Raw genomic sequence first — 13,831 nt, forward strand, 5'->3', positions numbered from 1 at the left:
TAGCTTTTTATCTATGCAAATTTGATTATACAGATTGAACTATATCACTGTTTTGTTTTTGCTACGTCGATATGGCAAATATCGCACGGCCCATAGAGGCATCACTACTGACTGTTCCTCCGTACCACACACAGACGTTGCTCTTTACAGGCTCGGCTGTTTGTATGCCAGTAATATTGTAGCGTTGCACATTTTCTGAAAAAGCAATCTTCTTTTTAAATATATCACAGATTATCACTTTCTTAAAACCAGATATTTTAAAGTATTTTTTTCTGACGTTCATATCTGGTAAGTAAATAGTTCTCGAGCTATCTTAACGCCAACATGGAACAATCTTTGTTGCTAACAGTGTTAGCTTAAGCTTCTGATATAATGGTTGCTGTAGTAAGTAAATTGACAGCTCACGTTTAGCTATGCTTTTCTTATAATAGTCTGTATTATTTAGATTTAATTGACTCATCTATTTAACATTAACACATCCTGTATTTTTATAGTTCCCGACGTTGATTCCCATCGACGATAAAACGGAAGCCTTTTTTAATGCTGTACAATGCTAACCGTTATTACCGTTGGAGAAATGTCTCCCTTTTTAATAAACCCATAAGCACGTTTTAAACTGGCGTTATTTCATAAGGGTACAGTGTTGCAAGGATATTCATATATTCTGTTTGTACAAGTTGCATTTTTCCCTTATTTTTTGAGGAACATACCGGGTTATGTGGAAATACCCAACAGTTGAAGTTTTAAGTGAAATCAGCATGGTGTAATATCTTTTACTGAACTTCTTCATTTGTTTATTTGCCTTATCATTTCCATTAAGAAAGCATTAGAAAGGATAGTTTCGATTTTATATACCCTTTCAAAAATTTGCATACCTCTACAACATATTTCAAATCTAGGCTTTATATATTTTAATGGGATTTAATGCGATAGATCATCATAAAGTAGCACATTAGTGTTACGTGGAATAAAAAGGAGGGATAGTGTAAATAAAAATCTTGAAGGTTGGGTGTGCTTATTCACACCTGCCTTCAGAGGTAAAGTTATTGGTAAGTAGAGTCCACCTGTGTCTAATTGACACAAAGTATAAATCCTCTAAAGCAGGGGTGGCCAAGTCCAGTCCTCGAGAGCCACCATCCTGCAACTTTCAGATGCATCCCTGCTTCAACACACCTGAATCAAATGAATGGCTCGTTATCAGGCCTTTGTAGAGCTGATCCCGGTCTGTTGGAGTAAGAATACTTCTAAAACTTGCAGGATGGTGGCTCTCGAGGACTGGACTTGGCCACCGAATTCTGCGAATTCTTTAGAGGATTGCTAAAGCATTTGTTTGCAATAAAACTTTTGTAAACAATCAGCATGATGAAGACCAAGGAACACAGCAGATAAGCCAGGGATAGAGTTGTGGAGAAGCTTAAATCAGAGCTAAATTATAACACAATATCTCAAGATTTGAACATCTCACAATTTGGAACTGAAAATAAAAAGTACTGCACAAATTACACTTGTGAAGAAATGGTCAGCCTCCTAAAACTGACAGCCGCATTTGATAGCATGATTTTAAGAAGTAACCCAAAGACAAATCTTGTAAATCTCTGGCAGAAGATGAAGTCTCCACATCATCTTGTGTCTAAAGGTCCAGACATAAATCCAATTGAAAATCAGTGTAGCGCTGTTGCCTTGCAGCAAGAAGGTCTTCCCAAAGTCCAAAAATATGACTGTTAGGTTAATTGGTCTCCCTAAAGTTCTCCTTAGGTGTGAGCGAGTGCGTGCATGATTGTTTGTCCTGTCTGTCTCTGTGTTGCCCTGTGATGGACTGGCGACCTTTCCAGGGTGTACCCCACCTCTCGCACAAAATGTATCGCTGCTGGAGATACAAGGGTGTAAGAAAATGTATGGATTACAACATCCAGTCCTCCTACTTATGTGTTAATTATTTCAATTACTTGGTGCTGTCTGCAACATCTCCCCTGTTCTCTGCAGAGCTGAGTATCTAATATCTCTTGCTAAACATGTTCTGGTATCTGTATAGTGAGGCAGAATTTCATGTTTCAGGTCATCCTTTCTTTTGTTGGAATGCAATGGGATTAGTGTTGCTTTTGCATGGATGCAATATAAAAAAAAAAAAAGAAAAGAAAAGAGGAATTCTGTTGACATTTATTATCTGGTTTGTAGGCCGCCATGGGTGGACTGGGGAATGGTCGTCGTGGAGGAAGAGCCCCTCCTTTAATGGTTGCTGCCCTAATTGCCTGTATCTTGGTTTTGGGCTTTAACTACTGGGTGTCCAGCTCTCGCAACCTGGAGCTACAGGTAGGTGAACTTACACATGTGTTTATTTTGTCTGATGAAAGTTGGGTTGGTATCTTTCTACTAGTACGTACATAAAGAGCTTTCAGATTTAAGCTTTCCATGCTTTGAAATAAGTTTGAAATGCATGCTTGTTGCAGTGGTCGCTTCTTGGTTCATGTATCTGCCACACCCCGGTGTGCTGTTCACAGTTTTCGTGATTTTGATTCGGATTGTAAAGACAAGTAGTTTGTACTGACTGGTACAAAAAAAAACAACCCGTTTCCAACAAAAAAGATTCTTGTACTTTATGTGTATGAGGTATATGAAAACATTGAAATACTAAATCTTATTTCCTACAGTTAGATGAGACATTACAGAGTGGCCTACTTCAAAAATGAAACAGGAAACCCTCATAAAACTCAACACTTGTTTGAAGCTAAACTGAGCGTGCTAAAGTACACTGTTTGAATCTAAACACATGCACCTGCAGCTTAATAAAGCATGTGATAGGAATTTGCAGAGGAACAACTTCACACACGCTCAAGCTTGACAAATAAAACATTAGAATAGCTGTGATGTGCAATTGTTTGAAAAATAAATCGCACATTCTATGACAAGAAATGCTAAGAAAGATTTATGTGACACAGATATGCTCTCCTAAATCAGAACTGAGGCTTTAAAGATAAATCTTGGACATGGGATAAGATTCTAATGTTGGCTCTAAACTGAAAATCAAATCTAATTTCTTCACTTTGATCTGAATTCTAAAAGACAGCAAGTTAATAGCCTTAACACTGAATTTATTGCATTAATATTGATCAGAAAACTGTTGCTTGTCTGGAATTCTGCTGCTAAGAAGGCAGAATAAATTATACCAATACATCAACCACCTAATCCATGCCAATAAAATGTCATTTTAAAAATGCCATTATTTAATGTAAGTCAGGTTCTAAGACCTAAACACATTTTATTCAGACACATAGGGAATGATTTACTTTCACAGAATCCAGACAAAGCAAAGTAGAGAAGCAGCTTGTCGTTTCTACACACCTCACCTGTCTAACAAGTTCCTGAATACCTGAAATCTGAGAAACTTTCAGCGTATTTAAATAACTACTGAAGGCATTGCTCCGGTTCTATGAGTGTTGGATGCTGCCGTCTGTTTTTGTTCTTTTAATCCTCCTTAGTGCACAATTTGCTTGCTTTTTTTTTTTTTTTTTTAAGTGCATTTTAACATTTGTATGTGTGGGTTACATATCTTCCCTTTGTGGTGAAGGTTAAGCATCCTCTTGTCTAAACGGTGCCAGGGCAGAAAGCCTTCACAGGAAAGAACTAGATGAGGCCATGAGACCCGATAAAATATTTTGTCGCATTGTCTAAATTCTCTGTCGGTTGCTTTGTGGGCTTCTGGAAATATAAGAAGCAAACATCTCACGTGTTGTCCCTATCTCCTCTCTCAGATAAGTACTGTCACTATCAGATGTGTCGTCTTGTTGTCAGAACGTGAGATGAGCACAACGCGGTGACATGAGCTGATCCAGAATCTGTCATTGTGTGTTTGAACAAAGACCAAGCTGTATGAGCTGGAAGGCCAGGTGCGACGAGGAGCGGCTGAGCGAGGCGTCGCAGAGATGAAGAAGAATGAGTTTCAGGACCAGATTCAGAAACAGGTGGAAGAGATCAGTCACATTGAAAGCCTTCGCAGGAAACAACTGGATACGTACAGCCAAGAGAAGGTAAACACCATGACCACTAAGCCTCGGACTTGTAGGAGCAATCTAATGGTTAAACAGTTAAAATAAATAGTTCTGCAAGATTTGGACATTCCTCTCGTTTGCGGCTGTTAAAATTAATGCTGCTTTTGGTTTTGCCTGCAGGCTAAATTGCAGCAAAATATTTCCTCCAGTACCAAAACCATAGAGGAACTAAAAGGTAGCCGTTAAAATGTAACCTCTGGTTCTCAGAAATTGACTGATCATGTCAGTGTGAAGCTTACGTGTCTTACACTGTGTTTTGTCTGCTCTGCAGGTCAGCTGAATCAGATGAACAATGACTTGGGGAAGCTTCAGAAAGAGCTGCAGCGTTGCCAGGCCAACACAAGCATCCTCAGCAATAAGCTCACTGTTGACATGTAAGGAGTTTTGTTAGAAGTTCTTTAAACAATATGCTTAGTATTAGCTTGATTCATAATGAATTTATTTTTAAAAGACACAACTATACTTCAGTTGTACTTCTGAACTTTTTCACAATTAGTTACATAAATCATTATTAATTACAACCACAAACTTCAATAGATTTTGTTTGGATTTTATGTAAGTTACCAGTGCAAGTAAGTAAATAATGGCTTTTGTTCTGCTCCCTGTTCTCTGATGCCCCTAAATGGAATCACTTGCAACTAATTGCCTCCAAAGATTACAATATTATTAAATATTCTATGTTTAATTTAATATCTGTATAAATCCCTCTGTTCTGTGACAGCTTTAGAGATTTGTTAAGAACATTAGTGAACAAGCAGCTTCATGAAGACCAAGACATAAAGCCGTGGAGATGTTTAAGGCAAAATTATAAGAACATCGGAGCTGCAGACGTCCAAACAGAGCACTGTTCAGTCCAATGTGGAAAAAAAGAGTGTGTGTGAAAAAAATTAATCTAAAAAGACTAAAGCTGACAGAATAGGCAAGAAGAGCATTAAAGGTGACTTATTATGCCTCCTTGAACAAGCTGGGATGGCTCTGTGGGCTGTACAAAACATGTTCATTACATTAATACATAATATTCTTAGATATTGAGATTTAACGCTTTCAGTTCTGTCTGTTCTGTGCGGTTTTAGGGCTACGTCGCAATTTTGTAAATAAACTGCTGCTGGTCAAACCCTCCCAACTCGGTGTTTCCATTAGCACCTTAAACACGTGAAAATGTCTACAAACAGATGCAGAGTGGTGCAACTGTACATCTTTGACCCGGAAGCCGAAGAAGTGGAAGCTCCTATACAACCATCAAGCCACAACCTCTAAAGGATTAAACACTGCGGATCTGTTGCACATTTATGCCCTTATTAGTTTAAACTGTGATGATTCTGCCTCACTTCCACCTCTGCGCCACAATCTGCTCAGCTTGAATGTGTCACCGTGTGCCATGATGTGAAGTCGAGCAGCTGACATCAGCGCAATAATTTAGCACAAAGCAATATTTTTTTCCCCACAAATACAGCTTGTTAGGTTAGAGGAGGAACATGTCTGGAAACATGTAAAAAACAAATTCAGATGATGTCGGTAATGTCCAGGTGTCCAACATGTTTTCACAAACATCTTCTCGTTGTAGACTATCATTTCTAGTTTACTACAGTTTCAACAGTAAATGTGCAGATATTGTGGGTAACATAACATGAGACAGAGGACTAGCAGAGGCTATTGTAAAGCATTGGCTTATGCAGAATAACACATTTTGAAAACATGTCATGTAATTTCCACTTCAAAATCATGCACAGTTTTTTTTTGGGGGGGGGGACAATTACATAAAATCCTTTAAAAAATACATTGAAGTTTGTGTTTTCAATTTGACAAATTATGGAAAAAGCTGGATATCGATTCTTTGGTGATTGACTGTAAAGTTGATGGTTAACATGACTCAGTTGCATTGCACTTTTCTTGCAGAGCTCACTGTCAGTCTCAGGTTCTGTCCCAAAAGAAGCTGTGTGACGAGAAAGTGGCAGCTGCTAAACTTGAAGTTCAGAAGAATGTTCAGAAAGTCGTTCCGCCTGCAGGTTCTCCCACACAGGTAACTCGGCTCACCTGTTTGACTGTACGTTTAGGAATGTTTCCCTCATAACTAAAATGATCAAAAGTCTTTAGCTTTGGAATTAGGGTCAGTAAAAAGGTGATTAATAAGCCACTAAGGTTAGAAATTCTCCTGTGATTCAGGAATAATTACTGTTTACATGTGCTGATAAACAATGTTTCGTTTACTTGGCGAAAACTCTGAAACAGTGTCAGTGTCTTTGCACAATCACAGTAACACAAAAATGTCTCATTTTCTTTTTCTACTCAGTTTTGGCCTCGGTAGGTGGTTATATGCATATTTACAAATGCTGTTGTGTATTATGTACGTTAGTGCAACCATATCAAAAAGAACAGGGGTGGAGGTGAAACACTTTCCGCTTTGTGGGTTCTTCTGCTCGAGTGTTTTGCTTCAGCTTTGATGCAAGTAAGAATAGTTCTTTTTTTTTGACACTTTCCCCATCAGCAGAAAAAGGCAGAGGCTGGAGAACAGAAAGAAGAGCCAATAGGAAAGGCCGCTCCCACAGAGGCTGAAGCAGCAGCAGCAGCTGTGAGCCAGAAACCAAACATCCCTCAGGGCAAAGGAAGTAAAGTTTCTGAGCTGCTCATCAACAACATCAACACTGACAAAGGTAACAAAAAAAAAAGAATGCGGAGTAATTCATGAGTTATTTTAGGTAAATGTAAAAACAATCCAACATTATTATTTTTGAAGCATACTTATTAACATTGAACATATATTGTTGATATTTAGATTTTAAATAATTCTTGGTTATCATTAAGACTGTCATTGAAAAAAAACAAAACAATTTCACTTCCAGAGTGGTCAGAACAGCCTCTGATAGACGATCTCTCTAAAGCCGAGTCCCAGAGCGTTCCCATGGTTGGTTCAGAGAATCGGAACAAACTGCAGCAGAAAGAGGGAGAAGGGAAAACTTCCGAGGCGACGACCAGAAAAGGTTTGACAAACCATCTGATGGACGATAAAGACATAGAGGTGATGGACGTTCACGAGGAAGATGCCCGAACTGAAGGTGAATTGAAGATAGTATATAGAAACGGTTTTCTGTCTGTCGGTGTCAGTGACGTTATTCTAAACAGCAGTTCTTACAGAAGCAGATCAGGGAGTGCAGGACATCCTAAACGGTCAAGAAAAGCCAGAGGAGACGGCTAACGGTCAAAGACCTGAGGAACCAGATGAATATGACGGAGACGAGCAAGTTGTCGATGGAGTTGATTTGGAGAAAGAACAGAGAAGTAAAACGGCCAAAAATATGCTAAACATGTTTCTTTTTGTTTTGTTCTGTTTATATGTAGTTGCAGAATTAATAATTTTTTTTTACTCCTACTTTCGTATTTTTGGCAGATAAAAACACGGAGGAGGAAATGGCCGACTACAATGGCGACGATGAGAATGAAGGAGAGTTTGAAGCTGACAAACAAGCTGCACTTGCTCAAAACTGAGGTACATGCTGAAATCTATACTCAGGGGTTTATTTGGTTTCTTATTGAACTATATAGTTCAGGATCACACAGTAATTGTAGCAAATAAGTAAATCGAAAAGTAAACCTCTCCTATATAGTCTTTACAGATAGATACACATTTCAAGCATTTACTTCTGTTGGTTTTTGTTAAATATGAAAACCCAAAATTTGTATTCTTAAAAATTACAATTTTACATAAGGCCAAGGAAGCCGATCTCCAGTCTTCTAAAAAGTATGTCCATGTATGGAACGGTATATGCCCTCCACCCTTGGTTGGTGCCCTTTTTGCAGAAATACAATAACTGCATCAGTGTGGCATGACATGCTCTGGTCTCTCTAATCAGGCAACCACAGTCGTTACCACAGTCGTTAAATCAGACAGAGACCCTTGTCAGTGTGGTCAGGTGGCAAATTCTTCTAGAAAATAAAAGCAGCATCTCCATAAAGTTTGTTTGCAAAGGGACAGATAAAACTCTGTGGGCAATGCCTGGTGATGGTCTGATGATCTTCAGATCATCATTGACTGAAAATGTCATGAGACCTGAAGCAACTCAGACTCTGCACCTTTTCATCCAACCTGGAACGTTGACTTCCAAATGAAAATAAAAAAAAAACTGTTTAATTTGGAGAGAGAACTTTGGAATATAAGTAAGTAGTGCAGTCCTTTTTCTCTTTGTCAAGTTGGGAAACTTCTGAAGTCGACTGTGTTTTCATTAGGAGGCTCTTGGATCTCCAGGCGAACGTTGCAGCTTAAATTTCCCACAAACACTTGGCTTAATCCTACATTCATCCCTGTCGCTTCCACGCCTTTTCCTACAACTTAATGTTTTTTTTTGTCTTGCACTTAATTTTCAGTTAATATGCTTGGACCGTGAGCTTCACTAGCAATGATTTGATGTGGGTTAACCTTGTGAATGACTGCTGGAGAAATGTAAAGGCAGCGGTCTTCCCTGTGATTGACGGCACTATATGTTCCAAATATATCTCTATCACAAAATCAGTCTGTTCAATGTTCATATTGCAAAGGGCTGTGGAGAGAACAGCAACTGTTGGTCTATATAATCCCAGTTTTATGAACTTGTGTTTTACATCTCAGGGCAGCAGACGCTCACACTGCACACGAACGGCATTACCCAAAATACTAGAGGTTTCATATCGCAACAGATTTTTGTTGTGGCAAAATTACCAATATTATTGCCTAATACCATATGCAGTCCTATTCCACAATAACATTTCCATTTTCTGTATTCAATTTATTCTTCTAAAAATCCTAATTTTAGAAGAATAAAAATTCTTCTAAAATTTTAGAAGGGAAAAGAACATGTGTGTGTGATGAATAAATATATTATTAGTGTTATATTTTTAATCTAACACTAATTGAACTAAATTTGTTATATTATTTCGGATGCACCAGCAGCATAATGACTTCATCACTTTTATTTTGTCTCACTAACAGAATCCTGCTGCTGTTTTGCAGACACAATAGAGGAAGAATCCTCCAAATCTCCCCTTTCAGAGAGCAGGAGATGTTGTGCACCACAGCTCTGCAGCAAACACAGCAAAAACACAGACCCGTTTCAGCGTTTTCTTGATCTCGTTTAGATGATCAGATGACCAACTATCGTTGTTCCTCATTTGAGGACATGTCATCCGTTTCCTTCCTGTTTCTCTCTCTTTTTTTTGCTTTGTTTTAGTGAATGTCAGACATGACTGAAGACATCTCATAGCTTGACACCATTTGGGCCACGTCGATGTGGATTAAAATGAGAAGTATTTCATGATGTGTTGACAGGTCTTGAGGTCACTTGATAGCAACTGTAAATTCAGATATCAACTTACCGCTGTTGGGCTTCAGGGTGTGAAATACTGAGATGAGCTTCAAGATCTGTGTGCTTGCTGTGACACGCATCAGCCACCAGAGAGCGCTGTTACTTTTCTCATTATTGTATCTTTAACAAGCCTTCACCTTTCTCCAGTATAGTTTCTTAGAATATTTTTTTTAATATTTGAGTTTATTTCAAGTCAGTATTCACCCTTCTCTTAAACATTCTTTAAGCGTCCAGCCCTGTAACAGAAGGAAGTTACATTTCCTGTAGTTTCCTGCTATATTTCTCTCATAAAAAATGCTGTATTTGTAGTTTGGTTTAATTATTGATCATTCCTAAAAACAGAAAGGAAAAAAAACACAAACATACTTACAGTTTATAGATGATTCGAACGTTTTGTTTGAAGCATGATTTTATTGCAGTACAGTTATATTTAGTAATTAACTCTACACCATCACTGAAATGTTCAGGCGCTTCATTGGGAGCAGGCGTTTCCTTCTGAGCTGTATTTTCCACAGAGCATCATGTGGGTTACTGTTTGCATCTTTGTGTATTTGAACTGGAATAAGGGGATGCTGGAAGTGCTCTCCTGCAGATCCTAAATGTCGCTGCTCCAGGCCGCATCTGCTTTTGTTGACCAGTTGTGTGTCGACATCTTAATCTGCTGTCTCTGTGGAGGTCGAACGTGTAAAGACGGTGAGATATCTCGTTGCGCTCACAGTCTGCCGCATCCTCTGTGTCAGTATCCGGCAGGGACTTTTAAAAAAATTGCTGTAATGTAATTGTAGACATTTACAGGAAGCTTCGTGGCTCCTCGGAGCCAGTAGAAGTGAACTGCAACTCTGAGATGCGCGTGTGCATTTCATAGTGAAGCTACACTGAGCTGGAAACTGGGTAAGTGCAAATATAAGCTAGTTGTAGGCGTCAAAGGTAACAAAAAGTCGATCTGAATTTATTGAAGGAAAATCGGTTGCCTTGTGATTTATGCAGGACAAGATGTATTTTATTTACTCAATGTCTGTAATATAGATGTAGTGCAGTAGATTTTAATTTCCAGAATGTTTTATCATCAGTTGTCTGCTCCAAGATTACATAATCTAGAAGTTGGAAATGACCTTCCTACAATGTTTTTTTTTTTTTTTGCATATCTGAATGATTTCCCTGCTGTACATTGTGACTTTTATAATGTTTTATAAGTGTAGATGTTATGCAGCTGAGTGTCTGAGATGACGCATGTTGGAATATCATTACATATTGAAATACAGGTCAAAACTTCAAAAATGTTGTACATGTAAATAAAACTCACACTTTTTCTGTTTTCCACACCTTTTTGCAACATTTTTTAACTCGTGCAAACCTCTTAATGTTCAAATTTTGTCATTTTTCTTTTATTTTTTATGATGCTGAATTAATAAGATCTGACTCAAAACCCTCGCAAATTGTGGAGATCTGTTAATTTATTAAGCAGCTTTGTTTATTTTCACAGTCCAAAGGAAGAAATTGCCACAGTTTAAAGGAAAATGTCAAAACAGTTTAGGTGGAATCACAAAGTGACGTACCTGCTAACAAGCAGAGAGCCTGTAATGTAATGATTTTACCAGAATTATTTAAAGTAGAATATCAGCCTTGATGGAGAACTGCCAATGAAAATCCTTGAGTACAAGATTGTTTCTGTTTTCTTTCTGCTTTTTACATATTTTACTATTGTCCGTTAATGTAAAGTTTAGATGGTTTAATTGTGGTATTCAAATAGTTTGTGTTAAAAAAAAATAAAAATAAACTTTTCTAAAATGCAATTGTGCTAACCTTAAAAGAAAATATGTTCTTTGTATTTTGTTTGTTTTGTTTGATTTGTTTTGTTGCTATGACTTCATTTTATTTCTAAAATGAAACATTTAAATTATCATGTTTTATTTACAATAGAGTTGAATAAAAAATGTTTTTATTAGTATCGTATTTTGTGTGATTTCTTGTAACCAAAAGTGATATTGTTCCTTTCATCATTCGATAATTGTTGCATCGTTTCTATTTTGACCAGCGAATATGTTCTTGTAACATTTTGAGGTCTTTCTGCTGATAACTTGGCTTCAGAAAAGCATCTTCTGATTTAAGCAATAAACATAGTTAACCACGTGCCTTCACTGATTACCCAACATTTGATCATTAGATTAGAAGTTTTGTCATTTTAGTTGATCTGTCTTCTGTTAGTAATTTTAAGTTTTCTCCCATATATTTTTTCCCCATCATTTTAGTTTAACTTTGCTTTTCATTCACACTACATTGTTCTTCTGAATGATGTCTGGGGGGAAAAAAAAATATTTTTCTTTAGATTGTCAGAGATGAATGCACTATAACTAGCAAATGCAACATGTTTTGCCATCAGAACTCACTGACCTTTTAAACCACAGGACTTTGCTTCAGCAAAGTTTCAACTTTTAGTGACATTGTGAAAGCACACAATCTAATTGGTCATAAAACATTTGAATAATTATCTATGTGCTTTCAGATAAAAAATGTACCACAGTATTTAAATAATACAGTTATCTCAAATGCAAAGCAACGTACAAAGACAATTTGTTAGCTCATTGCTTTGTTTTCAGTTTAAAATGTTCAAGATCAGCAAGTGGGAGTATAAACTGGAAGCATACTTCTCAAAACGTCTGCAGGGATATTTTAAGCTGTATTTAACTGTGTACTGACAGCCATAAATTGTCAGCTAGGCTTTTTTGCTCGATTTTATTCATCTGTGAAAGTTTTAAATGTAATTTCACTTGAAGTGGACTCATCTTCATCTGATTCACATTATAAGTAAGCAACAACTCTCCTAGTAGTTTTACTTTCCATAAACCCTGATTCTCCATTGGCCAGATGCAACTTTTTAAATGCAGCAATAAATTTAAGATAGAGGGATAAAGTGCAAACTTTATGCTGCTGTATGAACAATATGTTTACTGAACTCTGGAAACTCTCACACATACAGTTCTCTGCAAAAAAAATAAAATAAAAAGTACTATGTCATACAGCAACTCTTAGATACATATGAAAAGTTTAACTCTTGCTTTAAGGCTATTTTCAAAAGATATGTTTAATCTGACAAACAACCTAATCAGAAAATATATTTGAATTCATTGCACATGACTGTATTAAAATTTCTTGAACGTATGTAATACTTCTTTGTTCATCTCAGGTCCAGTAGATTGACTTCATGGCTTCATGAGTTCACTGTATTTATTCTGACAAAAGAGGAAATCAAGTTGGTGGTAACAGATGACGACAGGAAGAGGGGACATGCAGTCATAAATTTTAAGAATAAATACGTTTTGACAGACTTCACACCTATAATAATGACATTAAACCTTGTTGCACATTTATGTTCCACAACAATATGACATTTACTGTGAGCTTTATAGGAACTCCTTTTACAACAAGGTTAGCCTCATTTGTGTCTTGTTGCTAAAACGTTGCTACAGTCCAGTAGCAACCTTTCATTTAACTCATCCATTCCTCCATTTATCTTCTGGTGCTGTTCAGTTCATTTGACTGATGCACCATGAGGGGAACTTGTAATTGGCTGCCTAACCAGACTAGCCAACGACAAAAAAAAAAAAAAAAAGTCCCCCAGAATCTGATAAGGCCTATAAAACACAGTCAAAGCATCAGTCAGACACCAGAGGTGATCCACATCAAGAAGAACCAGGATGGAGCATTACTTTGTATTCCTTTTGCTGGTTGCAGGTGAGTTTTTTTTTTTTTTCCTTCTCTAGCTCCTTGGACCTTAGCTGAAAGTTGTTCGGTAGACATTCTGCTTTGTGCGTTTGGTACTTGCGGCACGCGCTGAATGGCTGCTGTTTCTTCCTTTTCAGGTGCTGCATCAAACACTATTGAGAAGAGGATTCTTGGGAGTGAATCCTGTGGCAAGAACCGGCAGTACCACGTCCAGATAGAATCCGCTCAGGGCGGGAAGTCCTGTGGAGGCGCTCTGCTCAACACCCGCTGGGTCATCACAGCTTCTCACTGTGCAGAGCAGTAAGACATCCGCAGTTCACTTTTGCTTGTACTTTTCTTTACGTTTTTTTTTTTAATTACTGACTTTGCAGCGTGTGTTTGAGCTGATTCCATCCAGTAATTTCACTACAATTTCGTTTCTTTGCAGGACAGTCAAAGTGAAGCTCGGCGTAAACAACGATGTGTCCATTTTTACAAAAGCCGTCTCCTGGTTCAAAGGCAACTCCAAAAAACACGAACAAACTATTCTGGCCAAACAGCAGCACACCTTCAAAGATGAAGAAGGAAATGCCCATGATATTATGCTCATCCAGCTGAATGAGGACATGTCAGCCAAACTTCCTGCCATCAGCCTCCCTTCAGGAGAATGCACAAAGCTAGAGCCAAAAACAAAAGTGCAGATTGGAGGAATGGGAGCAAAGGCAAAAGGTAAGAATATATATATATATA

General features: G+C 37.7%; 2 protein-coding genes across 6 annotated transcripts in view; both read left to right on the forward strand.

Annotated features, from left to right (window-relative positions):
• The first annotated feature begins 102 nt into the window (after positions 1-102).
• Positions 103-10,694, forward strand: LOC103135381 (Golgi membrane protein 1). Of its 5 annotated transcripts, none has more exons than XM_016669474.1 (11): positions 103-288; positions 2,176-2,310; positions 3,858-4,025; positions 4,167-4,221; positions 4,318-4,420; positions 5,943-6,066; positions 6,532-6,697; positions 6,887-7,099; positions 7,182-7,322; positions 7,432-7,530; positions 9,026-10,694. In XM_016669474.1, exons 2-10 carry the CDS (start codon positions 2,182-2,184, stop codon positions 7,527-7,529), a joined length of 1,197 nt encoding a protein of 398 aa, XP_016524960.1. In that variant the 5' UTR covers positions 103-288; positions 2,176-2,181; the 3' UTR covers position 7,530; positions 9,026-10,694. The 5 variants fall into 5 exon arrangements, with proteins under 5 accessions (XP_016524960.1, XP_016524959.1, XP_007548115.1 ...); XM_016669473.1 differs by having other exon boundaries at positions 6,535-6,697; positions 7,179-7,322; XM_007548053.2 differs by having other exon boundaries at positions 104-288; positions 7,179-7,322; positions 9,007-10,694.
• A 2,004-nt stretch (positions 10,695-12,698) lies between these two features.
• Positions 12,699-13,831, forward strand: part of LOC103135382 (cationic trypsin-like) — a 1,921-nt gene continuing 788 nt past the window's right edge. Inside the window, exons 1-3 of the mRNA XM_007548056.2 lie at positions 12,699-13,111; positions 13,240-13,402; positions 13,530-13,810. Coding sequence (XP_007548118.1) covers positions 13,075-13,111; positions 13,240-13,402; positions 13,530-13,810 — 481 coding nt within the window. The 5' untranslated portion in view covers positions 12,699-13,074. The remainder of the gene's footprint in view (positions 13,112-13,239; positions 13,403-13,529; positions 13,811-13,831) is intronic.

This window comes from Poecilia formosa, unplaced genomic scaffold (assembly GCF_000485575.1).
Source record: "Poecilia formosa unplaced genomic scaffold, Poecilia_formosa-5.1.2 Scaffold25, whole genome shotgun sequence".
Lineage (NCBI taxonomy): Eukaryota > Metazoa > Chordata > Actinopteri > Cyprinodontiformes > Poeciliidae > Poecilia > Poecilia formosa.